This window comes from Lithobates pipiens, unplaced genomic scaffold (assembly GCF_037356315.1).
Source record: "Lithobates pipiens isolate NorthernLeopardFrog02 unplaced genomic scaffold, aLitPip1_a1.2 Scaffold_22, whole genome shotgun sequence".
NCBI classification, from domain to species: Eukaryota; Metazoa; Chordata; class Amphibia; order Anura; family Ranidae; genus Lithobates; species Lithobates pipiens.
Genome location: NW_027507784.1, coordinates 298,197,791 through 298,216,614, shown reverse-complemented (window position 1 = coordinate 298,216,614; position 18,824 = coordinate 298,197,791). Strand labels below are relative to the sequence as shown.

Genomic DNA, 18,824 nt, shown 5'->3' with positions numbered 1-18,824 from the left:
ATGCTGTGTGCAATCAACTCTGGATGCATGTTTTGATAAAGGAATAATTCAATGCCTTCCTTCTTGGAGAAAGCATTGCTACACTTTGTAGAATTACGGTAATCCCAGTAGGTGGTGGCTGTTATCGTTGTTTTGGCCAGCTCCTATCTTTAGGAGAAGTGACTGCATAGATTGTTTACAACTTGCCTGCTACATATTGGCAGAAATCTGTAGTACACCTGTAGTTGCTGACCATGGGGGAAAAACGCCTACTCATGCTGACTGATCATTTTCAGTTTCTCTCCATTTGTCTGTTTTCTAGGTGTGTGGTGCGTATCTGTCTACTGACTGGAATTCACGTAAGAAAAGCGGAAACAAGCTGAGCTTCTTTGGAACTGGAGAGTGTTTTGTTTTTCGGGTAAGAAGCTCTCCCTACAGTCCTCCTTTAACCCTTTCATTACTAAGCCTATTTCTCACAATTTGGTGTTTACAAGTTAAAATCCCTATTTTTATTTACTAGAAAATTACTTTGAGCCCCCAAACTATATATGTGACAGGTACTCTTTATGGAGGGATCGGGTCTACAAGACCTCCAATCCCTCCTTTGCACTTCAAAGCATTCAGATCACCACTTTCGGCGATTCTGAATACTGTTGTGGGCTTTTTTTTTTTTTTGTTTTTTACCGGCGCCGTTGGCAGCCGATTAAACAGGAAGTGACGTTGGTTCCATGTTTACAATCAGACTGGAAAAAAAGCAGTTTCCAGCTTCATGCCAGTCTGTCCCTAGCTGCCGGAAGTTGCAGACCGAGGAGGCGGCTGGGGGGGAGGGGGGGTTTGGGTGTCCCTCGGTTGTTATCCCCGGCTCTGGGATACACAGCCAAGGTGTTTGTGTGTTTTTTTTTGTTTTTTTTTTTATTATTTTTTATTTATTTTTTTTGTTTTGTTTTTAGCTGCCATTTACGAAATTAATTTTAAGTGCGAATTTCAGTATTTAGGCTACTAACAAGTACAATATGCAATTAGCAATGTGTATTTTAAAGAAGAGCTTCGGGCTCCTTCAGCAGATACAAATATTGTGGGACACTTGCCTGTCCAGGAATCCAGCAGTGTCTTCACCCTGCCGCCATCTCCACTAAGGCAAACCAGCAGTGAAGTCTTGTGGCTTCCCTACTGCACCTACATGAAGCGCACTGTGCTCTGTGAATGGGTAGGCTGAACCGGAAAAGGTGGCAGAAATTCCCCTTTTGGGTGGAGCTCCGCTTTAAGGTAGATATTAAGGCAAAAAACATATTCCCCGTCTTATTTTTGATATAGTAAGTAGCTCGGGGACAGGACACTGGAGGGCAAGAAATTTAGAATGGGCAGGCCCAAACACACGCATAAAATTTGACTCGTGACACTGACAGCAATGTGCAGCAGAGATGACACGTCCCCTCCTGAGTCTCTCCCCAAACCAGGAGGTTCCTTCAGTACAAACAGCACTGGCCATGCCACTCCCGGCTTGCCATGCTCCTGTCCTGCAGACCTGAACACAATTCCGCTCTTCTCCATTGCACCACGATATCACACAACACATGCAGCCACCACCTCTACAGACACTGTAGCAGGAACGTGGATGGTCTCAGGCCAGCTCCAGACCAGAACTTCAGTGCCAAGCCTCAGTCATGTTGTTGGGGTTGTGGTGTTTGTTTGTTTTTTTTTTTGTTTTTTTTTTTTGTTTTTTTTACTGGCAACCCTTTCCTGTCACTGGCAGGAGAAAAGTGCCTTTTTTTTTTCTGGCTGCCAGTAAAGATACTGACGGCAACATTGCTCCCCACCTACAGAAAATACCACTGCGGGAGGGTTGCCCCCATCAACAGTCAGTGTAGGTAGGGGGGGGGAAATCAAGCATTTTTCTTTCCTTTTTAATCTATGGTTAAAGGAAAGAAAATTGCATAATGTATGGTCTGCCTTACTTCTGAGCTGCTTTAGGTTGCTTTGTTTGCTTTCACATAGACTTGTAAGGCCACTTTCACACTGAGGAGCTTCTAAACTGCCAGTAAAAACAGAGCGCTTTTGAAGAGCTTTCCATTCAATTCAACGGAGAGGGAGTTTTTCACAGCCCTGCTAGCACACTGCCCCAATGTGAAACATTCATTGATTTTAATGGAAATACGTTTTCATTAGCTTTTTAGGTGCTGTTTTTAGCACGAAAGCGCCTGAATAGCGCCTCACTGTGAAAGTGGTCCAAGTCTGACAGGCGGGGTAAAATGGTTCAGATGCAGCTGAATGTTACATTTATGCAAGCAAAGCAAATGCAGAGATTTCAATGGAGGTGTACATGGCTTTGTAAGATTATTTTGATAATGCTAACACCGCATTCCAAATCCTTCCAAACTGCTTCACAGACAGGTTGGAAGGAAATAACTAAAGCCTTTACATGCTAGTCCTTAAAGTAAAGCTGTACTGTGTTCATGTAGGGCAATTTTGCATATGCAACTCACAGGTTTGTCTTAAAGTGAAAGTCAAGCCTAAAACTAAAATCTGTAAATCTACTTGCAGGCACAATTTGAGTAACCTGTCTAGCTCGGTAAAACTTGCTATATGTAACTTTTTGTGAAGTCGCTCTGATCTGGTCTCCAGCAGTGAAAGCTTGGTGCAGGATGCAGCCTGCAATGGCTGTGAAATGCCAGGGAAGTGACGTCACCAATAGACTTGCTATGGAGCTTCCGTTGTCGCTTCCTTTTTTGCACCTGCCTACACAAAGCCACCGCTGGCAGCTCATTGTGGGATCGGATCAGCTTCAGGAAAGTTTATAGATGGATAAGAAAAGCACTCTAAAATTGGAGATGATTAAATGGGTGGAAGCTAAAACTAGAATAAAAAAAAAAAAAACTAATTTGCATTTAACCTGCATGTTCAGACTTCTCGTGGGTCAAAACTGTGTACTTCAGAACCGAACGGTGTGGCATTGTGTACATAGAAGGCATAACTGGCATAATTTTTTCAGTGTCTTAATTGATTCTGTTTGTTTAGCTTCAGCCAGAGGTGGAACGCTACGAGTGGGTGATCATAAAACACCCCGAGCTCGGCAGAGTAAGTGCAACAGCTGACCAAGAATCAAACTCTTCCCAAGACACAGCTGATGGCACAGACCCTTCTGATCGCCTGTCTCCATTCCTGGCCACTCGCCACTTCAACCTTCCATCCAAAACAGCCTCCATGTTCATGGCTGGGAGCACAGAATGCATTATCATAGGTGAGTAGTTAGCGCACAAAGTGTAATACTGGCCTATTTTATTATTGCTCTAAATGTTTAACCACTTAACCTCTGGAAAGTTATACCCCTTTCATGACCAGGGCGTTTTTTTGCAATTTGGCACTGCTCTACTTTAACTGGTAATTGCACGGTCATGCAATGCTGTACCCAGACAAAATTTTATATCCTTTTTTTTTCTTTGGTAAAACTAATCCCAATAAAACGTATATTGATTGATTTTGTGCAAAAGTTGTAGCGTCTACTAACTATAGTGTTTTGTGTAAAAATAAAAAAATTGTCACTTAAATTTTATATATTGCTCACACATACCATGGGCATATGTGAAAGTAAGGGGATACCACATGTGAGACTTTTTAGCAGTCTAGCTGCATACAGGACCCCGAAAACCAATCACCGCCTTCATGATTTCAAAGGGAATTGCTCATTTCACTTCCTTGCTACTTATCGGTTTAGGAGGCCATGAAATACCAAGATAGCACAACTTTGTTTGGGGAAAAATAAACAAAACGAATTTTAATTTTGTTTATTTTTCCAAAAAATTGTGGTAACAAATGATCTGCAAAATACTCGCCATGCCTCTTGGCAAATACTTTGGGGTGTCTATGTTCTAAAAAGGGGTCATTTTGGGAAGTTTTGTGCGATCTTGACATTTCATGGCCTCCAACACTGTGGTGGGTAGTGGGGGGGGTTGGTGTATTTTGAAGTGTCCTGCCTTTTTTTTGCCCAGCATTAGAAGCTTATGCTACACATCATCCACTGTTGTAACCACTTGAAGACCAAGCCTTTTCTGACACTTTTTGTTTACATGGAAAAATGAAATTATTTTTTTTTTTTTTTTCTAGAAAATTGCTTTGAACTCCCAAACATTTGTCTTTAAATCCATACAGAATAAAATGGTGGGTGGGTTTTTTTATTTTTTTTTATTTTTATTTTTTTCAGTATTTGCACAGCAATTTTCCAAACGCTTTTTTGGAAAAAAAATACACTTTACTTTTTTTTTTTTTTTTTTTGCACAAAAAACGCAATATATTGCCCAATTGTTGTACATGGATACCAAACATGACATGCTTTAAAACTGCACACACCTGTGCAGCAGCGACAAACTACATACATTTTTAAAAACCTTTTACAGGTTACCACTTTAGATTTACAGAGGAGGCATAGTGCAAGAATTACTGCTCTTGATTTGACCTTTGCATGCATGGTGTAATTGTTTACATACGACACGAGACGAAGGCTTACATTTGCCTCCCCTCCCTTGTAAAAGCAGTCTGGTGGCTAATTAGCCGGCTGAAAAAAAGCATTACCGGGAATATGCCTAAACTTCCAGGCATCACCTGGTATAACCGCTCAAAGTCCAGCAAAGTACCAGTACGTTGCCTGTCCTTGTTGGGCATATAATGTAATGTTTTTTTCCATGCAGCCTATGGGTGTGAGTGAAAAAAAGAGAACCTAACAGATTCCTCCATTCACATTGAAACCTGTGGATGAAGAAATCTCTGCCAAAAAGTGTAGTATTCCCACCATTGGACTATACTGCCCTGCATCCACCCACTTCTAATGATGGGCATATATGCAATGTTCGTGGTGGGTTTTTAATTTTACTGCGGTGGTGAATTCATCTCCTATGGTCTTGCAATCATTGATTTATGTATTCTGAAATTGAACCATGTTGCTGTCAGAATAAACAGATCAGTGCTGCAGCTGAATTGCGTATCTGCAAAGCAAACAGTAAAACATTACAGTGTACAGTACTGTAAGAACAGAACGGAACTCGGAAAAAACAACAACTTTTTGGCTATTATATTTTTATACTTTTATTACATTTTTTTTTTTTTTTTTTGTATCTGTAAAAAATTTTTTAACTACTTCAATACCAGGCACTTTCCCCCCTTCCTGCCCAAGACAATTTTCAGCTTTGACAGTTGCACAGTCATGCAACACTGTATCCAAACTACATTTTTATAATTTTCTTCCGACAAATAGAACTTTTGTTTGGTATTTGATAACCTCTGCAGTTTTTATTGTTTGCACTATAAACAAAATAAAAAAACTGATGGGCACTGGATAGGTGGCACTGATTGGCAGGTGATGGACACATCTGATGGGGTCTGCACCGATAAGCAATGTATTATCAGCGGAGAGCCGCCGATCAGCTCTCCCTGTCGGTGTGAACTGAGGAAAGCCGTTTACCACCACTTCCTGGTTCACGCAATGATCAGCTGTGATTGGTCACAGCTGATCACGTAGTAAGAAGCTTCTGTCAGAGGCTCCCTAACCCGGTTGGAGTTGCGGTGTGTCAGACTGACGCACATCGCCCTCCAATTGCCACGCTGCGTGCCCCCACTGGCATGCGCTGACTTTTTAGCCTGATCAAGTCATATGACGTCCGATCAGGATAACTAAACCACTTTGCCACCGTCATTTCTATATAGCATGTGGCAAGTGGTTAAACATTCCAGGCTAGGGTCTCTCAAAATGCAATGGGCAGTTTCCTGACTAACCTCTTTCGAGACCCTGTGTGAATGTGTACCCTAGATTGTGCCATGTTGTACCCTATACTAATACTCCACTAGTGTGTGGTAGTGACGGAAACAGTCCTTGATGCAGAGACCAGGTTGACCAGGACAAGAGGGAAAAAAATATCGGGTGTCTGCCTGCATCCGCGTTTGGTACAGACCACCACTTTTTTGAGCCGCTCTTTGGGTAGGGGCACCAGGGAGGACGTTCGGAAAATGCCTCTCATGCAGCCGGCTCACTGCACCTGGATTAGAAAATGTAGAAACAAAAGGGCTGTGATCTCTTCCTGAAATTTTAGGAAGGATCCACTTCTTCCTGACGCTTTTGTATAGTACATGAGTATTAAACTCGGTCAATTGGATGAAAATATACAGACTTTTTTTTTTTTTTTTTTATACCAGCGTCAGGCCTTACAAGAAATGAAGTACGGCCCCATCTGGTCGTTTGAGGTGCACCCCTCCCATGTTAAGGTTGTAATCGTGGACAGATGGGGGGCTTCCCAAAAACACCTGTCACCGTTGCAGTTTGGACTGTTGTATCTGCATGAATGAAAAACTAATTTGCAAGCTGTTGGGGAATCCACATGTGCCAATTCCAAATTCAAAAAGGTGTATAAAAATTGTCCAGGTATGAATGGTACCCCTTCAAGTTCCAAACCATCTAGCCACTGTTTGATTTAAGAGTGGCCGATTTTTGTGAAATCATATAGCCAGGGTCACCCCAAGCATGACAGAGTTCATTGTCATTGAAGTGCATAAATTTCATGATATGCTCATATCTACCCCTGGTCATGGCAGCAGAGAACACGGGGCACAAATGAATTGGGTCACTGGACCAATATGACCGCAACCCGTTCTTTTTAGTAATGCCCATGTTGAGGGTTAGGCCCAGAAAAGTTACATTCTGAAACCGTGGTACGTTTCCATGCAAATTGTCTGGCAAGGTTCAAATTTGGGTTTTCAGCGATAAATTGATTGGCATATAAATTGTTTTGGTCCACAATAGATCAGTACAGATCTTCCATGGAAAACAGCTCAAAGACCAAGGGAAGTAAAATCTGCTGTTTCCACCTGAATTCCGGGTTGGCGAGTTAATGGGGAAAGTACAGGCGCTGCAGAATCTGGGCTCCCAATCGGTATTCGCAAGCACATCGGTAAGGGTACTATAGGCTCTATGTGCCTGTCTTTGAATTCTTAATGGCTGCAGGACACTACGTGTGCTAGCCACTACTCCAGCTTTAACATATGGGACTCGCCACGTAACCAAGTGTTACAGCAGTACTGGTGTGTCTAAGAACAGAATGTACTAGGCTGCTGGTGCTCGGCAGCTCACCAAAAGGTAGAGCGACACTAGTACTGGATCTCTGCTGCATACAGGAATCGTGCGATTGCAGCACCTCAGCAACCAAGGAATGGGGTCAGGTACGCCTGACCTTAGCGGGGATCTCTACTTCCTCGTCAGAGCAATCTGTCAGGGTGCTCTTTATAGGCTCGAATACTGAGCCTGATTCTAACAGCGAGTGCTTCCCATCGCTCTCATCTGTCATGCTCTGCATCCTATAGGCCTCTTCACTAGTATACCTTTCGTTTGATATTTTGGCCACTAATTTGCTAGGTACCCAGTGTGACTCTGAGGTAAAGCACCTGGCTGTCAGGGTCTGAACTGCTACAAATAAAATGTACCTGCTGTGGTTTTGTGTGCTGTGTATCGGAAGTGACCGTGATCTACTGACACTGCACTTGAGGCATAGACGCAGGTGTCGGGGCTGACCCTGCTAATGCTATATTTTGGGGACGCTAGTATGGAGGTGTATAGTGTGTCTGTGTTGGTGTTACTGGAAATCAAAGGGTTAAAATGTATTGGTGAATGTGTGGTGGGCAATCTGACGCTTTCTGGCATTGACACTAACTCCATCTGGCATCACCTGTGACACTTAGTACAGTGTACAGATCTTTTTTCTGACCACTGTATAACGACACTGATAGGGGAGTGAAAAGGTTAACTGGGGGTGATCAGGGGGTGCAACTTTATTAGCATCAGGATACCCACCATATATTACCTATCTGGGACTGCTGCTAACGCTATCTAGTGACACTAATACAGTGATCAGAAAAAATATCTGTACACTGTACCTAATGACACTGTGACATGGAGTGAAAGGGTTAACTGGGGGTTGAACTGGTGTCAGTGTAGTGCTTGTACTCACTGTCTGTTCCCTCTTCTCACCCTAGCTCTGATGAGGGCTCCAGGAGAGAAGATCACATAATTTCCTTTGTCTGTGTAATGTAAATACAGACACGGGCGGGTCTGATTTGTCAGACCCGATCAGCAGGTCCAGCCCATAAATCATTGGCCTAGACCTGAAGATTGGTGCTGTGATTAACTTCAGAACCTTACAGGTACATGATTCTGCACAGAGCAGCTGCCCGCCCCACAGTAGGTGCACGTGAGTCCGTCACTAATCCGTTAAAGAGACCATTTTACTGTATTTCACATCTTTCCCCTTCCCTACCTCTTATTGTGTGTGTTGTGGTTTTTTTTTTTTGTTTTGTTTTTTTCCCCAAGGGGGGGCTCAGGGTATGGTACCCACCTACTAGTACAACCCCAATTCCAAAAAAAAGTAATTTTGTAATATAATATATTATACACACATTACAAGCAAACAGATCGCAGGTGAGGATGGTTATTTTATAGCAATTCAAACCCCTTTTGTGTCAACTTGTGTGCATGTTATCAGGCCAAAATCGCCAGGGTATGTAAACTTTTTATCAGGGTCATTTGGGTAGTTTCTGTTGCCATTATGATTTTAAGAGTGAAGGCAGTTGACAGATAATAAATGGCTTCAGCCAAACACTAACCATGAGTGAAAGAAAAGTTGTTATCATTCGTATTCTCTGAAAAATGGCCAAGAAATCATAAATTCTGCCAGGGTATTTAAACTTATGAGCATAACTGTATATACCTGGCCGATTTCCCCCTGGAATCTTGAAATTACCGAAGTAGATGCTGCTACCCATGATCTGTACTTGTTTCCATGTCCTATGCTGAGCGGTCAGCCTGATGCCTTGTCAACACAACAGGTTAGCCAATCTGTGCAGGTGCCACTCTCTGTCCAGCCTCTCCTTTGCTCACTGCAGCGGTGGGCTGTAGAGGGTGGCGGGAGCGGGTGGTTAAGGCTCTCGGTGGTTCGCTGAGAGGCTGAGCCAGCTGCTGGTCCAAGCATCTGGGTGGCTCCCTACATTAAAGTCGAGGTCCCTGCAGAGCCTGGAGCAGCTCATTGACATCGGAGGACAGTGGACCTTGGCCCACAGGTCCAGGCGTACAAAAGTGCATTCCTGTGATCCCCAGGATAAGAAAACCTGAAAGACGCTGAAAGAGTTTTGGCCCTACTTCTCCTTTTTAAAACGGAGTTCCACCCAATTTTTGAGACCTCACAGCTTCTGCGGTGAGCCCCATGTCTTCTGGGACCTGTGTGTCACAGAAGACAAGCTGGCCATTCACAAAGCACTGCGTGACTCGTGCATGTGCAGGCGGAAACTGGCAGTGCAGTCGCAGTGGCCGGGAGGGGGCACGGGGGCTTCGTTCCAAGGTAAGTTTCATAATGAGCTAGTATACGATGCATACTAGCTCATTATGCCTTTACCTTTTACAGGTTTGGGTGTTTTGGTCAGGCCTACAACCGCTTTAAAGGAAACCCTTCCTGGGAGAAACTGGGAGGCCACAATTGCTGATTTCTAATCCTGCAAAAGTTTGTCTGGCTTTCATGCTGATCATCTTATTTCTGTACATTCTCACTAAATCTTAAAGTTGCATTTATGGGTAAAATAAACACATTCTTGTCACAGTGCCTTGATGCTGGGATAAATGATTTCCTGTTGCATCATCTTGTGTCATTTTAATCAAGGCTAAGGTCCTCGCGGACCATAGAGAAGAGGTAAGTATTTTGCACCTATTTAGGCTACTTCCACACTGGGGCATTGGGAGCGTTATTTTTAGCTGCACTTTTACCGTTGTTTCTTCAGCTGCTAGCAGGGTGCTTTTAACCCCCGCAAATGGCTGAAAAAGAGTTAAAAGCACTGCTGCAGCCAGTACTTCGGTGGTACGGCCCATTGATTTTGATGGGCAGGAGAGGTATATACATCGCTCCTACAGCGCCTCAAAGATGCGGCTTGCATTACTTTTTTTGGCGTCCTGCCAGCGCACCGCTCCAGTGTGAAAGCCTGGGGGCTTTCACATTGGAGTGAGAGGAGAGGCTCTTATAGGCGCTATGCAGGTGCTATTTTTAGTGCTAGAACACCTCTGTGTGAAAGTAGCCTTGGGCCCCTTTCACACTGAGCGCTTTTATAGAGCTTTTCAGGTGCTTTTTAAGACCTTTCCATTGATTTCAATGGTGTTCTTTCACAGCCCTGCCAGCGCACTGCCCCAGTGTGAAAGCATTCATTGATTTTAATGGAAATAGGTTTTCGGGGTGCTTTTGTTTGGCATGAAAGCACCTGAAAGGGTCTTGGTTTCAGCTTTTTCAAGTGAAAATCATTTCTGATCTGATCCACCTGCTTGACGTCAGACAGTACTAAAGCCAATATGTCAGTATAATAGCCAGATAACCAGCATTTTCAGAAGGTCGTTAATGTGTGCATTTTATTTCTTTTTGAAAATGTTTTTCGTTTACTAATGGATGAATCCTTTAGATCTGCTGCGTTACCTGTTGTCTTATTAACTGGTCCTGCCTGAATCTTTCCTTCCACTAGGTGGCGGCGATGGACAAGCTTTATATTTGGACTCTGATCTGAATTATGGAAGAACCAGCCACTGCAACACCTTCAACAACCAGCCTCTGTGCTCCGAAACCTTCCAGGTGGCAATAATAGAGGTGTGGGGTTTTGAGGACAATCTCCACAATGAGGAACGTCCCTCAACCTTGCGTTGAGCCATTTTTCAATGACCAATGTCCCCAGCGCAGAATTCTGGGACAGCTAAGCAGGTACCCAGGAGGTCTGCTAGAGTTGCTGTTCGCCGCTGGTTCTTGTCTGATGGACTGAAATGTGTATCTGTTGTGTTGTACAAGACCATACTATGACCTCTGAGATTATTGATGTCTGTTGAAGTAACTTCATCTTCATTCCATAGCATATCAAGAATTCTTATCATTTAGACTTTGCACCAGGGATATGTGACTTCCGCCCATTCCGAGTGTGTTTGTTTGCTGTGGTATCTGCCCTGTGTGCTTGTCAAATGCAGCTATTTGTACTGTCTTCATGTATTTGTGTATTCAATCTTCCCTTCTCCTCCCTCAGAAACCAGCTATCATTTGTAACATTAAATAAGACACCTTAAAAAGAACTAAAGAGTCTGGATAGGGGAATATTTCACTTGTCCCAAGTCTGTCTCCATGTTGGAAATTTTAGGAATAAAAGTGAATCTCAGGCATTGGTCCTGCATGTTTTTTTTTTTTTTTTTTTTTTATTATAAATTTTAGCATTTTTAAGGAGAACTCTAGGGGGCAGCACAGTGGCTAGCACTTGCAGCACTGGGGCCTTGGTTTGAATCTCAGTCATGACACTAACTGTATGGAGTTTGCTATCTGGGATTTCCTCTGGGTATGGTTTCCTCCCACTCTCCAGCTGGTAAATGAATTGGCTGTTTTTGTTTTTTTAAACTGAAACCTCCTGTGGCTAATGCAGTACTGGTATGCATATTCGTCATTGGAGCCAGAGAAAATGTAAGTCATGGTGATAGGGATGGGTAGAACTCAGAGTATTCACTTTGCACATTAATTCTGTCTAGTAATGTCTACCCGGAACCTCGTTTTATTGTAAGCTGTAGACATACTTGCACTGAAGGTTACAGATCAGGTGAGTGGAATCATCTAAACCTGGCATTTTGTAGATGGGGGAGGGTGAGTGTTTGATGGGATTGCAGTACATGTTTGGAATCCCCAGATGCAGTGTGTATTCTGAAAGACACTCCTTTCCAGCTTCAGGCATCATAAATCGGAGCATTGTTTTTCCAAACAACCTGCCAATGGGTTCTAGGGGACACTGATGGGTACACTTGCTGCTGCCGCAACCATGGCTGTCTCTGCTGCAACCATGGCTGTCTTGTTTTAATGTGAAAGGAAACCCTCCTAGAAAAATACATGTAGCTACATGCCTGTGTGTGTGTGTGTGTGTGTGTGTGTTTGGTTTTTTTTTTGTTTTGTTTTTTTGTTTTTGGTAAATGCTCCTATCTAGACTTTAAAATATTTGAATGTTTCCCCTGAGTTTCTGCCTATAGTCTGTCTAGAAGCACTGGTGTTGTCTGGCTAGCGCATGTGCAGTAGAGGCTGCTGTCTGTCAGGTTCTTTGTCCAGACTGCACATGCGTTGTACTGTGCTTGGTTTTCCAACAATGTTACTGTGCATGCACTGGCTTGGCACAATGCTAGTGCCCCCCCTATTTTCTCACAGAGCAACAACTCAGCAGCCCCTACTGTGCATGTGCTACCAGACCCTACTGCTCACGTGCCAGCCAGGCACAGAACCAGCAATCTCACTACTGTGCACAGGCCATGCTCTTCCGGGGGGGGGGGGGGGGGGGAGAAAAGGCATCAATATGTAAGGATTTGGACCGGCCATGAACATGGAAGGGGGGGGGGATTGCATCTTGAGGGTCATAGCTCGGCGACTTGGGGTAGGCAGCTGAAGGCCTACCCCACCACTGGTCAAAATTTGTGGCTCCTTCCACTTATAGTTCCGGACATACGGGGCTTTTAAATACAAACACGCACGTTCTTTTTGCAGCAGAGTGGGGCTGAGCTCACAGTGCCTCTCCTCACTTCTTGTCAGAGGCACTAAGCTTAATGGACAGCTTGGAGCCTTGGGCCCCAGCTGTCAAAAATGTTGCAGTGGAGGCTCTCCTCTCACTACAGTGTCATAGAAGGGGGCATTAGACTAAAAGAAGCATGCTCCCTTCCAGCCTAGCCCTCTTAACTAAAAGGAAAAAGCATGGGTTTATGGGTATAAGATTTACCCATAATTCCATGTTTTTCTCAGTTATTGGGGAGAATAAAAATCTACTGCTGAAAAGGTACTGCTTTATATAGCTTGATAAATTATTATGTTATAACTTAATCTATTTACTGTGAAATTACTGGTTTGTTATAACTTCAAACTTCAGTAATTTGTCCATTAAGCCACCTACTTGAGTACAATTTTTGAAAATATAGTAAATTGCCTTAAAAACCATATTTAATTTGTATAATGCATTCTATATATAATGTATATATTTATATAAAACATTCTTCATTTAAACCGACACCCTAGGGAATAAAATGTTGGCTGTTGCAACTTTTTATGTTACATGGTATTTGCACAGCAATGTTTCAAATGCATTTTTTGGGAAACACTTGTGGAATGGCGCCAAACTTCGGTACATAAAAATCTCCATAGGTGAGTAAGATTTTTATAGGTTACATGTTTAGGGTTACAGAGGAGGTATTGTGTTAGAATTGTTGCTCTCTCTGACATTCGTGGCATATGTAACCTGTGTATATCTGGCTCTGATACTAGCCAGTGCCTCCCCAGCCACTGACCTCCCCACATGTCCCTGGTATGTTACCATGAACGTGTAATGCCATCCCAGTCTTAGTCTATAGGGTTCAATATTGAGTGGGCCCACCCAGAAGCGCATTTGTGAGGTCGGGCACTGTCGTTGGACAAGAAGGCCTGGCCCGCAGTCTCTGCTCTAATTCATCCCAAAGGTATTCTATCAGGTTGAGGTCAGGACTCTGTGCAGGCCAATCGTGTTCCTCTACCCCAAACTCTCTCATCCATGTCTTTATGGATCTTGCTTTGTGCACTGGTACACCTCACTTGGTCGGGGTGGGTGTTATGGTGTGGGGTTGTTTTTCAGGGGTTTGGCCTGGCCTCTTATTTCCAGTGAATGGATCTCTTAAGGCGTCACACATGCCAAGACATTTTGGACAATTTCATGATCCAAACTTTGTGGTAACAATTTGGGGATAGCCTCTTGTTCCAACATGACTGCGCACTAGTGCACAAGCAAGGTCCACAAAGACGTAGATTTGAGTTTTTGGGGTGGAGGAACGTGACTGTCCTGACCTCAACCCGACAAAACACCTTTGGTGTGAATTGAGGCAGACCCTGAGCCAGGCCTCACCATCCACATCAGACCATCATCTGACTGCACAAATGCACTTCTGGAAGAATGGTCAAATGTTCCCATAGACACTCCTAAAGCTTGTGGACAGCCTTCCCAGAAGAGTTGAAGCTGTTATAGCTGCAATGGGTGGGCCAGCTTGACCTTGAACCCTACGGACTAAGACACCATTAAAGTTCGTGTGTGTAAAGGCAGGTGTCCCAATACTTTTGGCAATATAGTGTACATGATCAAATGCCTAGACTTTAGAACATGTGACACTGAACACTGGGGCAGCATCTGTGTACTTGAGTTGAAGCTTTAGTAATACAGACAACTCAATGACAAATTTCCCTTTTACCAGAATCAATACTGTGTTCATGTATTCTAGTTTCTGTTTTTCTATGCAAGGCATCGGTCGGTCTTTGTTCTCATTTAATTTTTTAGATAACATTCTTTTTTTATTTCTTTCTTTCTTCTTTTTTTTTTTTTTTTTTTTTTTATTTATTTGTTTTAAATTTTGAAGAAGACGCCACTGTCCCCTGCCCTGAAGCTTGTTGCTAAGCAAAATTCTGGCCATGTGTACTGCCAATTCTCAAGTGTCCACTAGATGGCAGCATTGACAGAGGGTTGGCAATATGCTATTATTATTATTTTTTTTATTTATTCCAGGTAGAGCACAATAGTAATTTAATGCAGTGCTTTACAATACTGTACAGTCACAGCAGTCCCTGCACTCATGATGTTTACAGTCTAAGGTCCTTATCCCACATGCATACATATACAAGTGCACACACACACACACACACACACACACCAGGGCCAATTTGGAGATGAGCCAATTGACCTACTAGCATGTCCTTGGGGTTTAGGAGGAAGCTGTAGAAAACCCATGCAGTCACAAGAACATGTAATTTTCATGCAACTACTGAATGTTTCATCATTTTTACCCGTGACGATGGCGTGGTGCTTTTTGGAGAGTATTGATGGGTTAGAACCCACTGTTATCATTGCAGTCTGTATCCCTGTGATAGATTTGCTGCTTGTAAATGTCTTCGTCGCCAATGCCACCTGGAATGAAGGTAAGGGTGTAGATCCAAAGTTTAGAGCTGCCAATAGAAGGGGAAATCTTCCAATCGGGACACTTATCCCTATGAAGGCAGTCAGCAGGGGAATTTCAGTCCTATTGGAAATGCACTATATTCCCAAAAGTATTGGGACATCTACCTTTACACGCACATTAAATTTAATGGCATCCCAGTCTTGGTCCATAGGGTTCAAAAGTGAGTTGGCCCACCCTTTATAGCAAGGTCCATAAAAGACATTGGTTGAGGGAGTTTGGGGTGGAGGAACTTGACTAGCCTGCAGAGTCCTGACCTCAACCCGATAGAACACCTATGGGAAGAATTAGAACAGAGATTGTGAGCGAGGGCTTCTTGTCCAACACCAGTGTCTGAACTCGCAAATGCTCTTCTGGGTGCGTCAATTCGATATTGAACCCTGGAAGAATGGTCAAACATTCCCATAGACACACTCCTAAACCTTGTGGACGGCCTTTCCAGAAGAGTTGAAGCTGTTATATCTGCAAAGGGTGGGCCAACTCAATATTGAACCCTATGAAATAAGAGGTCATTGAAGTGTGTGTGTGTGTGTGTGTGTGTGTGTAGGCAGGCATCCCAATACATTTGACAATATAATGTGCATATCCTTTCACTTCACAAGACAGTAAGTCAAGGGAAATCTCCCTAATGAGACATAGATTAGGGGGAAAATATGGCTTTAAATATGTTAAGCTTGGGCTATCAACTGTAAAATGTTGGACAAAGCCACATGGGCTGCTATCATTAATTCACCCGTTATCCGTCCTACTGGGAGAAAACTATTCTCATGTCTTTAGTGCTGACCTACTACAGTGGTGTGAAAAAGTGTTTGCCCCCTTCCTCATTTCCTGTTCCTTTGCATGTTTGTCACACTTAAGTGTTTCGGAACATCAAACCAATTTAAACAATAGTCAAGGACAACACAAGTAAACACAAAATGCAATTTGTAAATGAAGGTGTTTATTATTAAAGGTGAAAAAAAATCCAAACCATCATGGCCCTGTGTGAAAAAGTGATTGCCCCTAAACCTAATAACTGGTTGGGCCACCCTTAGCAGCAACAACTGCAACCAAGCGTTTGCGATAACGTGCAATGAGGCTTTTACAGCGTCCTGGAGGAATTTTGGCCCACTCATCTTTGCAGAATTGTCCTAATTCAGTTACATTAGAGGGTTTTCGAGCATGAACGGCCTTTTTAAGGTCATACCACAACATCTCAATAGGATTCAGGTCAGGACTTTGGCTAGGCCACTCCAAAGTCTTCATTTTGTTTTTCTTCAGCCATTCGGTGGTGGACTTGCTGGTGTGTTTAGGATCATTGTCCTGCTGCAGAACCCAAGTTCATTTCAGCTTGAGTACACGAACAGATGGTCGGACATTCTCCTTCAGGATCTCTTGGTAGACAGCAGAATTCATAGTTCCTTTTATCACGGCAAGTCTTCCAGGTCCTGAAGCAGCAAAACAGCCCCAGACCATCACACTACCACCACCATATTTTACTGTTGGTATAATGTTCTTTTTATGAAATGCAGTGTTCCTTCTACGCCAGATATACTTGGACACACACCTTCCAAAGAGTTCCACTTTTGTCTCATCGGTCCACAGAATGTTGTCCCAAAAGTCTTGGGGATCATCAAGATGTGTTGTGGAGAAATTGAGACGAGCTTTGATGTTCTTTTTGCTCAGCAGTGGTTTTCTCCTTGGAACTCTGCCATGCAGGCCATTTTTGCCCAGTCTTTTCCTGATGGTGGAGGCATGAACGCTGACCTTAACTGAGGCAAGTGAGGCCTGCAGTTCCTTGGACGTTGTTGTGGGGTCTTTTGTGACCTCTTGGATGAGTCGTCGCTGCGCTCTTGGGGTAATTTTGGGCGGCCGGCCACTCCTGGGAAGGTTCACCACTGTTCCATGTCTTCGCCATTTGTGGATAATGGCTCTCACTGTGGTTCGCTGGATTCCCAAAGCTTTGGAAATGGCTTTATAACCCTTTCCAGACTGATAGATCTCAATTACTTTCTTTCTCAATTGTTCCTGAATTTCTTTGGGTCTCGGCATGATGTGTAGCTTTTAAGGATCTTCTGGTGGACCTTACTGTGTCAAGCAGCTCCTATTTAAGTGATGCCTTGATTGTGAACAGGTGTGGCAATAATCAGGCCTGGGTGTGGCTAGAGAAATTGAACTCAGGTGTGGACAACCACAGTTATAGTATGTTTTAACAAGGGGGGCAATCACTTTTTCACACAGGGCCATGATGGTTTGGATTTTTTTTCACCTTTAATAATAAACACCTTCATTTACAAATTGCATTTTGTGTTTACTTGTGTTGTCCTTGACTATTGTTTAAATTGGTTTGATGTTCCGAAACACTTAAGTGTGACAAACATGCAAAGGAACAGGAAATGAGGAAGGGGGCAAACACTTTTTCACACCACTGTATATAGGCTTGACATACTATATAGAAAACAATAAATGCAGTAGTTGACTTCCCCAAAGTGGTGTGCAGAGCTGCAGTCATACAGAAGTACACAGACCAGTTTAGGGGAAGCTAATTGTAGCAGTAAATGTCCGAGATATCAAATGATCTGCTTATTGTAATTAGAGGCCAGACTTCATTATTGTGCAGCTGGCTGTGTGAGCCGCTCACCTGATGGGCACTGATTGGTAGACATGTGCACTGCTGAAAAATGTGGGTTTTCATTTTTCGGGTCATTCGTTAGGATTCTTATTTTCGGATTTTACGAATTGCAAAACTATTTTTTCAAATTCTAACTAAACTATTAAATTAGTTGTTGGATTTTCCTTTCAAATTTGTTGTTTAGTGAACGTAATTAATGGGAATTTATCCAAAGTTACCAATTATCTGAAATAACGAATGCCACATCTAACCAAATGGAACGGAACAAATGTAATAATAAAGTTGTTTATTATTTGTTACATTCCATTCTTTATTTCTGATCATTTGTAACTTTGGATAAATTTGTATCCATTACGTTCGCTAACAGTCAAATTTTGAAATGTAATACTAATAACTTAAATATATAATATTTTTGGGTTTTTGATTTTCCGGAAAAACTTGTTAAACGGGTATTTGTTAATTCTGATATTAACAAATTTTGAAATTTTTTTCAATTTTGACATTCAGTAAAGCGAATTTGGAAAAAAATGAATTGCACATGTCTACTGCTTGGTATTGCTGATGGGGCACTGCTAGGGCTGTCCTGTAAACGGGGTACTGATGATCAGTGCCCTGATTACCTGAACAGGTCTCCCCTGCAAGGAAATGCCACTGATTGGCTTTCCTCAACACACAGTGTGTGTGTGTCTATCAGTGTGAGCCAATAAACAGCACTACCTTATGTACGGGTGACCAGCTGTAATTGGACACCGCCGATCACATGACTGAAGAGGTGCGGCTCTTTAGAGATCGTGATCACGCCGTGTCCTGGGAACCAAGGCATGGCCACGATAGCTAAACTGCGGGCACTCAAGAACAGCTGTACTGGTGCACCGTCATATGATGCCATCCCAGAATGAGTGCCACCCTGCCCCTGTCATTTTACTATAGGGTGGGCGGCAAGTGGTTAAGTTTTACACAGGTGTGAGTGGCCTTCTATCTATAACCATGTGTGTTGGCTTTAAGAATTGTGGCAGGACAGAGGACCCATCATTGCCAGCGGCTCCTACTGGGGTAGGCACTACAATTGCAAGGCCAAACTTTGAGCCGCCTTCCTGACATAGCTTTGCAGCTCGTTTTCTGGTTCCTGTTTTCCCCATCACACAAGTACGTATTTGACCTTATTTATCAAAGTCAGAAGCAAGAGGCCATATTAACCAG

At 43.1% G+C, this 18,824-nt stretch overlaps 1 protein-coding gene across 6 annotated transcripts in view; it reads left to right on the top strand.

Annotated features, from left to right (window-relative positions):
• The window catches only part of TBC1D24 (TBC1 domain family member 24), a 72,273-nt gene extending 61,088 nt beyond the window's left edge, over positions 1-11,185 (top strand). For all 6 annotated transcript variants that reach the window (XM_077449218.1, XM_077449220.1, XM_077449222.1 and 3 more), the window contains 3 exons: positions 302-397; positions 2,995-3,217; positions 10,507-11,185. In XM_077449218.1, the coding sequence (XP_077305344.1) occupies positions 302-397; positions 2,995-3,217; positions 10,507-10,685 (498 nt within the window). In that variant the 3' untranslated portion in view covers positions 10,686-11,185. The remainder of the gene's footprint in view (positions 1-301; positions 398-2,994; positions 3,218-10,506) is intronic.
• Positions 11,186-18,824: the final 7,639 nt, after the last annotated feature.